Source organism: Oryctolagus cuniculus, chromosome 9 (genome assembly GCF_051225735.1).
Source record: "Oryctolagus cuniculus isolate XC-2025 breed Fujian yellow rabbit chromosome 9, ASM5122573v1, whole genome shotgun sequence".
Taxonomy (NCBI): domain Eukaryota; kingdom Metazoa; phylum Chordata; class Mammalia; order Lagomorpha; family Leporidae; genus Oryctolagus; species Oryctolagus cuniculus.
The window spans coordinates 99,576,280-99,589,877 of record NC_142875.1 but is presented as its reverse complement, the minus strand read 5'-3'; the positions used below and the strand labels follow the sequence as shown (position 1 = coordinate 99,589,877).

Here is a 13,598-nt window from a genome sequence, read left to right as displayed (position 1 = left end):
CCTCAGCACCACGTTTCCCTGCGATGCTCTCGCTCTAGCCTGCAGGCTGAGAGTGGCCACAGCAGTGGGGTGAACAGGGACTACCTGGACCGAGCTGGCTTGAAATCTCAGCCCTCCCACTCCTGAGCTGTGGGAGCACGGGAGAAGACGCGGGAGAACAGCTCCCATCTCACAGGAGAGCTGTGAAGACGCAGGGAGACAAAACACGTCAAGCGTTCAGAACCGACCCTGGCAGACGGCAGACGGCAGAAGGGCCCCTCGCTGCTACTACTTTGAGCCTGGTGTCTAGGACATGGGGCTGGGTGGGTGGTGGCAGGGGGAGGGGTCCAGGTGCCCGGACTGGGCAGGTGAAAGTGGAAGGTGTGGATGTTTACCCTATTCAGGAAAATCCCTCAGACATGGGTGCTTCCACAAGTTCATGGAAAATGGTCTGAAATCTAAGGGGCCTTTTTGGTGCAAAAAATGTTGAAATCCATGCATGCATGAAAAGGTTTTTTTCCTAATATGTACCTATTTTCACAACCTTTTTAAAGATCTCTGTATATGTGGCCTTCAACATTTTTGGGATCAAAATAAACTTTAGAAATTTTATTTGAGAGGGAAAGAGAGAGACACTCTCATTCTCATTACTGGTTCACTTCCCAAATGCCCAAAAGGCTGGGGCTGGGCCAAGGCAGAAGCCTGGAGAGTCAGGAACTCAATACAGGCCCCAGCATGAGTGACAGGGACCCAACTACTTGAGCCATCACTGCTGCCTCCCACGGGGAGCAGGGGCTGGAGTTGGGAGCAGGGCCAGGATGGTTCGTGCGCAAGCACTCGATGTGGGATGTGGGCATCCTAACGGTGGGGCTTCCCATCCGCCCTTACACTTACCTCTTAATTCTGTTTTCCCATGAACTTTGTGGAGTGCCCTCGTACTCGAAACCAAGCAGAAGGGTATAAAGAGCCCCACATACCCAACAGCCAGCTTCAACAATTACTGACTCATGGGTAATCTTTTGTATCTACATCTTTCTCCTCACTCCCTCCCTAACACACATGCTGGATCATTAAAAAGGAAATTGCAGATTAAACAATTTTAGGGGCCAGTGTTGTCGCTTAGCGGATAAAGCCCCCTGCGATGCCAGCATCCCATATGGGTTCCTGTTCAGGTCCCTGCTGTCCCACTTCCGATCCAGTTCCCTGCTAATGACACGGGAAAATCAGCAGAAGACTGCCCAAGTGCTTCGGCCCCTGCTACCCATGTGGGGGAACTAGAAGAAGCTCCTGGCCCCTGCCTTTGGCCTGGCCTGGCCCTGGCCGTTGAGGCCATCTGGGGGGCAAACCAATGGATCTAAGATCTCTCTCTCCTTCTCTCAGTAACTTGGACTTTCAAATAAATAAGTAAATAAATAAATAAATCTTAAATTTATGATTTATATTTTTAAAAGAGCTTCCAAAAAGGATGGTGGCTTGTGACTTAGATGAAGCCAAGGGCCCTTTCTGTGACACCCGGCACCCGGGAAAGCTGGTGGCTGTCAAAGCAGCTCCTGCAGGACCCCCCCCCCCCCCAGTCCCCACTAGGGCCTGGGTAGTAGAATCATCTTTAGTATAGCACCTCAAGTATCAAATCAGAGTCTTTGCAATTCAGACAGAAAAACCCGGGGTAACGAGTGGAATTCTCTTCCCAGTTCCCCTCACATAGTTTCCTTAAACCTGTGGTCTCTGCCCACTTGTCTGCCGCTGGGCCCTGGGAGACCACAGAGCGGAGAAATAATGTAACAAGATGAACAGAAAGCCCTGGCAACAGCTGCCCGCGCGCTCTGACGTGGACACCTGCTCGCGGCTGTGACTTTCTACCGCGCGTTCTGCTAGTCACACCCTTCCTGCTCAGCTGACACCATGAGCCGCTCATGGGCGCCTCCACCAGGCAGGACCTGGGAACAGCTGCTCCAGCTGGCAAAGAAAGAGGCAGGGGCAGGGCCTGGGCACAGGTGGGACAGGCCAGAGGCCGTCACTGGCCACATGCGAGAGGGAGGGCTGCAGAAAGCAGGCTGACTTTTCTGAGGTGGCGCAGCAATGCAGCTAAGCCACACACGAATTCTCATGAAAGCAACTCCCCAAGATGGCTTCCTACTGAGCATACGGCCCAGCATGTGCATCGAAGCTGGGAGTAACCAGCATTTTGAGCACAGGGTCTCGGGGCCTTCCTCTCCGTGTTCACACTCTCCGTCGGCGGTGGACACAGCCTACACCGGCGGCCGCGCAAGCCCTGGCTCGAGCTCCTGTGTGAGGCCACGTCTCGCCTGGATGACCACAGTGGGACAGACTCAGACACGGCACACAGTCTTTAAATAACTTTATAATTTCCTGATGGATTTAGTTTGTGAATAAAAAAGAAAAAATGAACAAAGTGTTTACAATAATTATCAAGGCAGAGTTGAATATAACACAATTCCTTTGTACTGTTGTTACTCCATCAGTAACGCGACTCCAGCAGGAACACGCGCACAGTGGAAGGCGCAGGTGCACGTGCAACACGCCACCGCCCGCCACTGAGGCCGCTACTGTCGCGGAGAGGAACTCAAGCTACAAGGAGCCAGCACCCGGTGCCCCTCGGCTCCCCCGCTAAAGTGCAACACTTCCCTCGGGAAGCGCGGGTGGCAGACCCCGTCCCGGTCCCCATCCCGGACGTGCTGGTGCGCTTTCGGGGGGCAGGCAGGCCGGAGTGCGTGGTGCTGCCCTCAGGTAGGCTGAGCTGCATCCGAGGGTGAATGCAATACTGGTGTGGCCTGGAAAGAAGGGCGGGGCCGAGCGCGCAGCTCCAGCTCAGGGGTGGGGTCACTGGCTTCCGCGCCGTTCACTTTCTGTCCTTTCCTGACCGCGGCCTCTCTGAGGCCAACAGAGAGCGCCTGGGCCCGAAAGGCGTGGGGTCTAAAAAGCTTAACAAGAAAGAATGCAGGGTCCGAAGCCAGAAGGAACTGAGATCTGAGTACAATTTATCCCACCTGGATTGCAGGCTCCAGGCGCGCCGGCGCTTGGCCCTACTGGATGGGTCACTGGGTGATGATATAGCACCAAGGGGCTTCAGTCAAGCCCAGGTTACCGCACAATATTAGGCACACTGGGCTGGGGCCAAGGTGGGGTGAGGATGGTCCTGGGATGCAAACTTCGAAACCTCCGTCCAGAGGCCCTGAGGTCCTGCAGGTGCGACCGACAGTCTCCGAGCCCCCAGCTCCTCTGGCCTTGCACTCAGCGTGGGCGACCTGTGGCCCCAGCGCGAGCCCAGCTGCCACCTGAGCCCACCTGGGAGCAAGGGGAGGGCTCGGCTGCCCGGTAGCTTGAATTCCTTTCTTAACATGATATTGGTTTGCATTTTTAAGACACAGCTCTTTAATTGTTTCAGTTCTACAACTACTTTTTAATATTTTAATAATCTCAACAATGGACACAAGGTAACTGCCCCAATTCTCTGGATCACACAGACAATATTGACAAGCAGAGAAACGAAAGAGGAGGCGGATGGGACGAAGTCCGCTCCCCTCAAATCAATCCCTAAAATCATTTCTCCCACGAGAGAGTCAGGAGGAGAAATTCCTACGACAGGGTCACAGCACTCACCAAACACATTGGAAAAAATCAGGAGACACTTGTTACAGTTGTGACACTAAAAAGGCTGGAAACAGTTTTTGCTTAAAAAGAGTAAAGACAGCCATTTTGTTCAGAAGGATTTCCCTGTATGATTTTTTTTCTTGCCCAAATATTCCCTTAGTCCACACGGGGGAAACTCTGGACTCTGGAACACGTCTTCGAACCGCTCCCGTCACTTCCTGAGGAGCCCGGGGATTGGCAGTGATGGGGGCCAGCCTGGCGGGCTCTGCAGAGGGCGTCGGCTGCTCTGCGTCTGCTCTCCTCACCCCACTTCCTCGGCCCGAACCTGTCCAGGTGCAGAGGTGAGGCGGGGAGGCAGACAGGAGTTTCTGACATTGCTGACACAGGTCCCCTGGGACTTCGGAAATGTCACGTGGTGTCACATTCGATGCCGGGCGGTACTCCTTGCTTTGCTCTTCCCTCACAGGCCCCGGGGGCAGCCGGCGGGCCATGCTGGAGTAGCGTAGGAGGTTGCCCAGCCCTGGCATCCGCAGGGCTGGCGACAGCAAGCCCACATGCAGTCCTGACTATCTGCAGGGGACAGAGCGTCGGGCAGCTGATTAAGACGCTCTGTGAGGGCCTCCCTTTCTCCTCTCGCTCCGGGGAGTGCGTGAGCCAATAAGGTCCTCACAGAAGCCCAAAGCGGCCCGTAGCAGCGCCACTGCCGACACTGAGGGCGGTCTCGGGACCAGTCTTCGTTCCCAGTACTTCTACAGCCCAGCGTAAGGAAGAGAGAGACATGCTGAGATCCTCTGTAGGTTGTAAGGTGCAATGACAAAGGTTAGAGCTGAGATGGGGTTAGGGATTCCCCTTCACCTTTCTAAACACGTGAGATCCACTTCAAGCCTTTTCCATTTGAAACGGTATCCAAGTCCTTACAAATGGCAATGCAGATACTTCATCAGTAACCCAATGAGTACCTGGGATAGAGGTATATGAGAAGGCAGGCACCTCGCACGGTGTGTCTTCAGTCGTGAGCAGGCCGTGCACCCACCCGCTCTCCTCTAGTCTCCTCCGTGAGGCCCTTGATTTGGGGTACAGATCCTTAGGTGCTAATGCGCAACGGGACCTGCTAAAGAGTGGCTAAGTCTGGGGAAGAGGACAGCAGCCTGCAGTGAGCTCGCAAGGCCGCCCACCTTCAGTAGCAGCTGCGTGACCGTGTGAAACCACGAGTGCAAGGAAAGGGCCGTGAACAAACCCTAGCACGGCGGGCGCCTGCACCGAGTGGACGTCGTGCAACACGCGATCTGAACGCAGCAAGGTGCTCCAGGTGCTAGGAGCGGCATGAGTGGCCCCTAACACACAGCGGACCGTTTCTACTACCAAACTCCAGCCGACAGTTCCCGGAATCATTTGAGATGCCAGACCGCCTCCCAGGAGTGCTCGCTTTGGGAGCGCGTGATACAGATGCTTCCGGGAAGGATCCAGGAGACTCCTTGCTAAGACTCAGAGACCACACAGATGTCTGCCCCACAAGATTTCTTCTCAGAAGCACTTGTTACACAGCGCTTGCGTCTCAGCGTTCTGGAGGGCAGTGGAGGGGGAGCTGAGAGGACGCGAGGGAGGAAGGTGATGCAGTGGGCCCCGCGCCAAGTGGGCGAGGAGGGCCCGGCAGGTGGCATTCAGGGAGACCTGCTCGAAGCCTTTCCTCCTGCTTTCTCTGTTTCGCTGGAGCCCTGGGAAGGCTGCTATCCTGCCTCCGTTCTTCACTTGGCAGCAGAGGAAGTGAGATTCAAATACCCTGAACCATGGGGAGCTTTCTCCATGCCTTACAGGCAGAGCGATACACAGCCGGAGGTGACTGACCACAAATGACCACCCTGCGTCCCCCCCGGCCATCCCGACTCTCAGGACGCATCTGAGTAAGAGGTCTGTGAGCAGAGTGCATTTAACCTGTGATAAGGGGCACTCCACAGCTTCTCCCTGGGAGAGGGACGCCTTAACAGCAGGCAGTGAGGGGAGCTGGGGGTCTGAGCAGATAAGTTAATGGGACAGTCAAGGGTAGCTGGTGGGAAGACCCTGGACTGTGGCTGTGATGACTTTACAGGCAGCATTAAGTTATTTGAGTAACTGGGGCAGGAGAGAGGAGAAAATGCAAGACAGAAGTGTTTAGTCCTGCAGCTCTTATCACAGATGTGTGTCCGGTAGGTTTCTGGGGGCAGCGGTGGTCAAAGGGCTAGATTCAGGTTAAGTGGTCTCTCTCCCGGTGCCTGGTTGTTTATGACGGCCTTGTCTATGCCTGGGGAAAATGCCCTTCAAAATGCTAACACCTTCAACCATACTGCCGACTTTGGGGCCAACCTTCTGACCTGCGGTGTGGGGCTGGCCGAATTCCACGCGATGCGCGCTGATGTGTCAAGAATGGACGTTCGCAGCCCCCTGAACGGGGCCCCCTGTAAGGGCAACTACACCAAACAATCCTAACCACCAAGTGGGCTCCTGCAGGCAAACAAGTGACTCAGCCCCTAAACCTATCGCTTCCATTACAGCGAGAACGGAGAAGTGTGCATCTGTCAAAGACTTTCCCAGGAGGGGAAGGACTGCCTTTCCTGCTCTGCCTCAAAGGTGTGTCTCACAGGACCTGCTCCTCTCCTCCCTCTCCTTCCCAGGACGGGACGAGTGCCGACCACAGGGAGCTGCGCAGGGCAGGCACTGCACAGATCTCTGAATTCAAACCCAGAGGAGGGAATGCGCATGGGGTAAGACAAATCCGCCTGTGCTGCAAACACGAGGCTGTGGCTCCGAGAGCACAGCTGGGAGTGGAGCTGGGAGGGTGGCAGGGGGTCGTATGCTTCTGTAACCACGGGGCTGCCAGAGCTCGGGGCATGGGTGGTGGGCGGGCAGACAGAAGTCGGGGAGAGGCCGGGAAAGCAGCCTGGCCCCAGCACTGTCCTCCTGTACTGCAGGGCTGCAGGGGTGGCGCCAGTAAAACCTCTCTTCTTCTTCAGGGAGGGACATTCACCTAACAACCTCTTAGGATGAGGGCAAAGTCTTAAACAAGAGAGACTAAGGGAAGAACTCTTCACGTCACCCTCTTCATAACTGGTGGACGATTAGCACAAGGAAGGCTGAGAGAGACAGGCGGGGCTGGGGTGAGAACTCCGAAATCAGAGGGCCGGGGCAGGCAGGGCCTCGAACACACGGCGCGAGACGAGAGAACAGAGGTGTTGTGGAGGTGGCTTCCTCCTTGTCCCTGTCCTCTCTTTTTCTATTCTTTCTGACATGCTTCTAAAACCGTTTTAGCAGAAAGCACCTATCAGCAGTGTTAGAACCGCTCAGCTCTCTGGGCCCCTGGGAGGCGTTCTCTCCACACACTGAGCTCCAAGCGGAGTCCAGGCTCAGTCTCGTGCCAAAGGGAAGAAGGGAAGAGGGCTTTCTCCCCGCCGCCAGCTTCCGCGGGCCTCCGCTCCTGATGACCGCACGGCAGTTCTTCACAGAGACCTGGACGTGGACCCACCTCGGACATGACGAAGATCAGTGTAGAGACGACATCCGCAGCACAATGGCAGAGTGAGGTGACAGGTGGAGAAACAGTGCTGGAAGCGCTCTTCTGCAAGACAGGATGCAGCTTGTCGTGTTTGGTGCCAAGAAGTTTCTGGATGCTGGTGCCCCTGTGGTTCTCCTTTCCTGGCTCCCGAGCGGCCACTCCCCTGGGGCAGGGGCAGGGGCAGGGGCAGGGGCAGGGGCGGGGCAGGGGTGGGGTCAGGACGACTCCTCCAGTGCGTTCACCACCTGCTCCAGGATGTCGGGGCAGTGATCCGCGATCTGCTGAAGAATTGCATTGGCAAACTCCTGCAGCTCTGCATTGTCCCGTTCGCCCCTCTGCAACTCGCTCTGCAGCTGAAAGGGAAAGGAGAGGCGCGGTTCAGATAAAACCATCCTGTTCGCACCGAGTTAAGAACTGTGTATCAATAAAGGCCGGCAGAAAGAGGCCGTCTCCCGGCAGTGAAAGGAGCAATAAGGAAAGGATAAACCTGAAACACCTGCGTCCTCTATCAGAGCGCCTGGGTTCAATTCTCTGTTGCAGCTCCTGACTCCAGCTTCCTGCTGACCCTGGGAGGCAGCGGTTAACGGCTTAAGTGCCTGGGTTCCGGGGTGGGTCCACGTCCAGGTCTCCCGTGGGGGAGACTTGTTGGATTGAGTTGCCAGCCCCTGCTTTGGCACCAGAGCCACTGCTGCAAGCATTTGGGGAGTGAACCAGCAGAAGGGAGCTATTTCTCCATTTCTGTCTCTCCCTGTCACCTTCTCTCTTCCTTCAGATAAACAAAACATTTTTGAAGTTTAAAAATAAATATCAAATGTCCCTCCGTGAAAATAAGGCCCAAAGAAGTTAGGGACAAGTCCAAGGCCCAAAACAGTGAATCTGCAGCCCCGGCCCCTTGTTCTCCAGGGAATGCTCTGCACATCTCTCCCGAGCAGGAGCAGGGCTTGAAGGCGCCCAGTGCTTCCTGCCCCAGGGGCACTTACATCGGGGAGGACGTGTCCAGGAGAGGACGTGTCCAGGCGAGGACGTGTCCAGGCGAGGACGTGTCCACCGATGCGAACCACCTGCATTTGGGCAGGAGCCTCCCCGAGGCTTGCTGACTGGGCTCCCGAGGCTATTGCGGGAGACCCACGACAGCCTGTTCAGGAGTCAGGTGTAATTATCTCCGACCTCTTGTTTTCCCCAAGCCCTTGGACATCCTCCCAGCATTTCCACCAGCACTTACAGAGTGCCTGTTATGCACTGGGTACTGAAAGACGAACGGATTTGGTCCTTCAGGCTAATGGAGGCACTGTCCTCGTGTGTGGCAGCAGGCGAGCTGTGGCCCAGCTGCGTAAGCGCCACAACCGGAATCTGAACATGTGCTGGGGGGAGGGCCTAAGAATGCCTCCTCCCTCCCGGGCTGGGGTCTGAGAAGGTGTTACTAGGAGCATCTGGGGTCAGGGTCTCGCGAGATCAGGACTATCTGACCTGGAGGCCACAGTGAGAAGAGGCCTTGGAGCAGATGAAACACAAGCAGATGCAGGGAGCTAGGGAAGGGCCTGGCACCGGTCGTGGCGGAGTCTGAGGCACTCAGTGTGGCTGGAGCCTGAAGTAGGGAGACTGGCTGGAGAGACAGGCCAGGGCCCGCCGTGTGTGTAACACCAGGGCATTCAGATGCCATCGGGCTACAAACACCGAGACCAAACCCAAAGCACGACAAGGAAGACCAAGAGTTTTCAAATAGTACAGTGACATGATCTCCTTTATTTACTTGGAAGGTAAGAAAAACATGTTAGACTGGGTGGTAGGAAGGACACATCCAGGGAGGTCACCATTCCAAGCCCAGGTGAGAGTCAGGGGGCTGAACCCACGGAGGGCCAGGGTGGTGGGGAGGGACACGTGGATGTGAGACCTTTCCAAGAAAGCACTGACGGGAAGAGGGGTCAAGTAAGAGCGCACAGATGACAATTCCGGACAGCTATAGCTGGAGAAACTGGACGAGTAAGACTGAAAATACAGGAGGTTGACCAGGCTTTACCAAGAAATTAAAAATCGAGTACAATTAAGAATATAGGCAGGCTGGCACTGTGGCAGAGTAGGCAAAGCCTCAATCTGGGGTGCCGGCATCCCATATGGGTGCTGATCTGAGTCCTGGCTGCTCCTCTTCCAATCTAGCTCCCTGCTGTGGCCTGGAAAAAGCAGCGGCAGATGGCCCAAGTGCTTGGGCCCCTGCACCCACGTGGGAGATCTGGAAGAAGCTCCTGGCTTTGGATCAGCCCAGCTCTGGCTATTTTGGCCATCTGGGAGTGAACCAGTGGACAGAAGACCTCTTTCCCTCCCTCCCCCCACCCTCCTCCAGCTCTGCCTTTCAAATAAATAAATAAATAAATAAATCTTTAAAAAAACAGAAAAGCAAAGAGAACCCAGAATTAGCACGATGTCTCTTCACCTATATCAATGAATTGGAACAGATCCAGCCACCTTGTTCCTTCTGTAAATGCTGACTAAATGACCCGAATACTCAACGGCCAGTCTTGGTGTGTCTCACGTGGCCATGTCACATGAATATGACTCCTAAACAGGGGATGCCAGGCGGGCGAGTGCCCTATAAGTGTGGCTGCTAGGAGAAGGGCTGCAACCCTCCAGGCTCCCCGACAGAGCTGAGAGCAGAGGCTGGGAGTCTGCCATCACAATCCTGCCCCGGATACCCCCAACGGCCTGGGCTTATACACTGAGCCAGGTATCTGCACTTCACTCTCCACTAATCACAGACGTACTTCCCTTGAAACACCTTCTTAAAGTATTTATTAAGGAGGAGAGGGAGAGGGAGGGCTCCCATCTGCTAGTTCACGCCGCAGGTGCCGGTGCTGGAGCTCAAGCTGGAACTTTGGACACTATCCAGGTCTCCCATGTGAACTGCAGGGACCCAGTTATTTTAACCACCACTGCTTCTTCCCAGGTCTGCATCAGCAGGAAGCTGGAGTCAGACGCAGGCCTGGGGACTGAACCAAGAACTCTGATGTGGAATGTAAGTGTCTGAACAACAAGGCTAAATGCCTGCCCCCATTTTTTAAAATTCTAATTTAACTTCTATTAAATGAATAATCATGAGGTCTCTAACACATATTTTAGTATTTTTAAAAAAGATTTATTTATTTATTTGAAAGTCAGAGTTACAGAGAGAGAAGGAGAGACAGAGAGAGAGAAATCTTCTCACAGCTGGTTCACTCCCCAAATGGCTACAATGACTGTGGCCGTGCCAGGCTGAAGCCAGGATCCAGGAGCTGCTTTTGGGTCTCCCTGTGGGTGCAGGGGCCCAAGTACTTGGGCCATCTTCTGCTGCTTTCCCAGGTGCATTAGCAGGGATCTGGATTGGAAGCGGAGCAGCTGCATGCTGAACTGGCGCCCATACGGGCTGTAGCACTGCAGGCAGCAGCTACAGCTGCTGTACCTCAGCGCTGGCCCTTATCTTTTAGTTTAACAAAGTTTTTCAGTTTTTTTTTCACCTGATTTAGAGAACAGTATACATACATTATAGAAAGTTTTTAAAACAAAAGCACTAGGGGCCGGTGCCACGGCTCACTAGGCTAATCCTCCGCCTGCGGCGCCGGCACCCTGGGTTCTAGTCCCAGTCGGGGCGCCGGATTCTGTCCCGGTTGCCCCTCTTCCAGGCCAGCTCTCTGTTGTGGCCCGTGAGTGCAGTGGAGGATGGCCCAAGTCCCTGGGCCCTGCACCTGCATGGGAGACCAGGATAAGCACCTGGCTCCTGGCTTCGGGTCAGCGCAGTGCCAGCTGTAGTGGCCATTTGGGGAGTGAACCAATGGAGGAAGACCTTTCTGTCTCTCTCTCTCTCTCTCACTGTCTAACTCTGCCTGTCAAAAAAAAAAAAAAAAAAAAAAAAAAAAAGCAATAAGGGGGGCTGACCGCCTGCGGCACCGGCATCCCATATGGGCACCGGTTCTGTCCCAGTTGCTCCTCTTCCAGTCTAGCTCTCTGCTGTGGCCTGGGAGTGCAGTGGAGGACGGTTCAAGTGCTTGGGCCCCTGCACCTGCATGGGAGACTGGGAGGAAGCACCTGGCTCCTGGCTTCGGATAGGCCGAGCTCTGGCTATTGCAGCCATTTGGGGAGTGAACCAGCAGATGGAAGACCTTTCTCTTTGTTTCTCCCTCTCACTGTCTATAACTCTACATCTCAAATAAATAAATAAAATCTTTTAAAATAAAAGCACTAAGAAAAAAATCATCTATAATATTACTATTGTCTAGATGTATCACTGCTGTTTTGTCATACATTCTTTGTGTTAATCTACATACATGTACATTTTAGAAACAAAATGACAATGATATAGATTACTTGTAAACTATTTTTTTAAAGATTACTTATTTATTTATTTGAGAGGTGGAATTATACACATAGAAAGGTCTTCCATCTGTTGCTTCCAAATGGCTGTAACCACCAGGAGCCAGGAGCTTCTTTAGGGTCTCCCATGTGGGTACAGGGGCCCAAGGACTTGGGCCATCTTATACTGCTTTCCCAGGCCATAGCAGAGAGCTTGATAGGAAGAGGAGCAGCCGGGACAAGAACTGGCGCCCATATGGGATGCCGGAGCTGCTGCAGGCAAAGGCTTAGCTTATAGATAGAAGATGTCTCTCTCTCTGTCACTCTGTCTTTTAAACACATAAACCTCTGAAAAAAGTACATGTAGCTTTGAGGGACATTTATATTACATAATTTTATTTACTGGACTGCACGTGCATTAATTTCTACTGGATCAGAAGCAGAGTAGCCAAGTTTGAACCAAGACCTCCAACATGGGATGTGGACATCCCAAGAGGTGGCTTAACTTGCTGTACCATAATTGCCTGTTCCATGCATGTATTTTGAAATGTGTCATTTTGATATCATGTAGTTATATAAAGTATTTAAAAACATTATGCTAAGTGAAAGAGAGCAACCTTAAAAAAAGACCATATATTCTATGATTCCATTCTTATGAAATGTCCAGACTCAGCAAATTCAGAGCTGGAAAGTAGGTTAGTGGTTGCCTAGGACTGGGGCGAGATGGGGTGACTGGGGTGACTACTAATGGTTATGGGTTTCTTTGGGGGTTGATAAAGATGTTTGAAAAGTGATTATGGGGATGACTGCATAACTCAGAGAACATATTAAATTTAATGAATTTTATATACACTTAAATGAGTGAATTGTATGGCATGTGCATTATAACAATAATGTAACAAAAGCAGACTGAGTACTCTGTAGTAAATGCCCATGCCAAATGTTCCTGCCTTCATTTTAACACAACAGAGGACTAAGTGCACCTGGCTATTCACTGCAGGCAAGAAGTACAAGAGTTACTGGTAAGTGAAGCAATGCCAGCTCCTCACCAGTGACAAAAGGCCCCTGGGGCAGGCTGGGCCTGGGCACTGCCCCACAAAGGACCCGCTTCTACCATACTTTCTCAGGGAAGCCACACCTAGGGTGCTGTGTTCCATTCCAGACACCTCATTACCAGAAACATGGAGACAAACTGGAGTCAGTTCAAAGAAAAATGGCAGGCATGACTAAGAAGCTGAAAGGATCATTTTATGAGGCAGGATTCGAAGAACTAAACATGGAGGCCTGCACTAAGTAAGAACTAAGGGAAGGGAATGTGATTATTACCTGCAAATGTCAGGGGGGTGTAAACAAGAAGAGGGAAGAGTGATTTAGCACCGGAGGAGGAAGTGTAACTAGAAGCGATGGAATTAGATTAAGGGAAAAAACCCAGAGGTAAGACTACAAGGCTATGCTTTTTCCAAGGTGTAATGAATGGTTTGCCTGGGGAAAGGTGTTTAAAAGGAGAGCACAGATCAAAAGAATTAAAAAGTTTAGAAAAGGAAGTGTTCCTTCGTTAGCTTGAGCTGCTTTTCATCTGGTAGGCCTCTCTGTTCTCCAGGGGTTATGGATGGTTCGAATTGTATCTGAAAGTACTACATGTGGGCATGGCTATGTGGGGAGAGATTTCATTGGCACTCGATCACATGCTAAAATTTCTTGGCTTGGGAAAAAAATCTCAAAAATCAACCTCTCTTGTGAAATTGGAATTACTTTTAAAATGAGGACTTTTATTTTGCTGGCCTTGAAATACAAAGCTTTGGTCACTCTTAAGTTAAAGGAGTATAGGAATGTGTTGTTAAAACTTTTAGATCTTTTAGGAAAGAGAGGCAATGTGAAAGAACCAAACTAAAAAACTTAGACAGATGTATTAAGAGGCACAGGTGTGAAAACAAATCTTGAAGTGGATTAGTACCTCATTATTTTAAAATTTTTCTTTAGCATGCATATCACAAGTAACAAAGGAAGTTTTTGTGTGGTTCTGGAACGCAGTGGGGTCCTATGGATGATCTGGGAAGGTGTATTCTAGCTTCTGAAGCTTACTAGGTCTCGCTCAGGCATTCTCCCACCCATATTCCCTCCCATACCTGTCTTCTCACCGCCCCCCAGAGAAAAGTTCTTTCAT

The 13,598-nt window shown here is 52.3% G+C and overlaps 1 protein-coding gene across 10 annotated transcripts in view; it reads right to left on the bottom strand.

Moving 5' to 3' along the window:
• Positions 1-2,323: 2,323 nt before the first annotated feature.
• The window catches only part of ERC1 (ELKS/RAB6-interacting/CAST family member 1), a 522,480-nt gene continuing 511,205 nt past the window's right edge, over positions 2,324-13,598 (bottom strand). For 7 of the 10 annotated variants that reach the window (XR_016213449.1, XR_016213450.1, XM_089304491.1 and 4 more), the window contains one exon: positions 2,324-7,470. Coding sequence is in view for 7 of the 10 variants with exons in the window: in XM_089304491.1 (XP_089160617.1) it covers positions 7,333-7,470 (138 nt within the window). In the remaining 3 variants the exon portion in view is untranslated. The remainder of the gene's footprint in view (positions 7,471-13,598) is intronic. The other 3 variants (XM_051850752.3, XM_008259820.5, XR_016213451.1) reach the window with 2 other exon arrangements.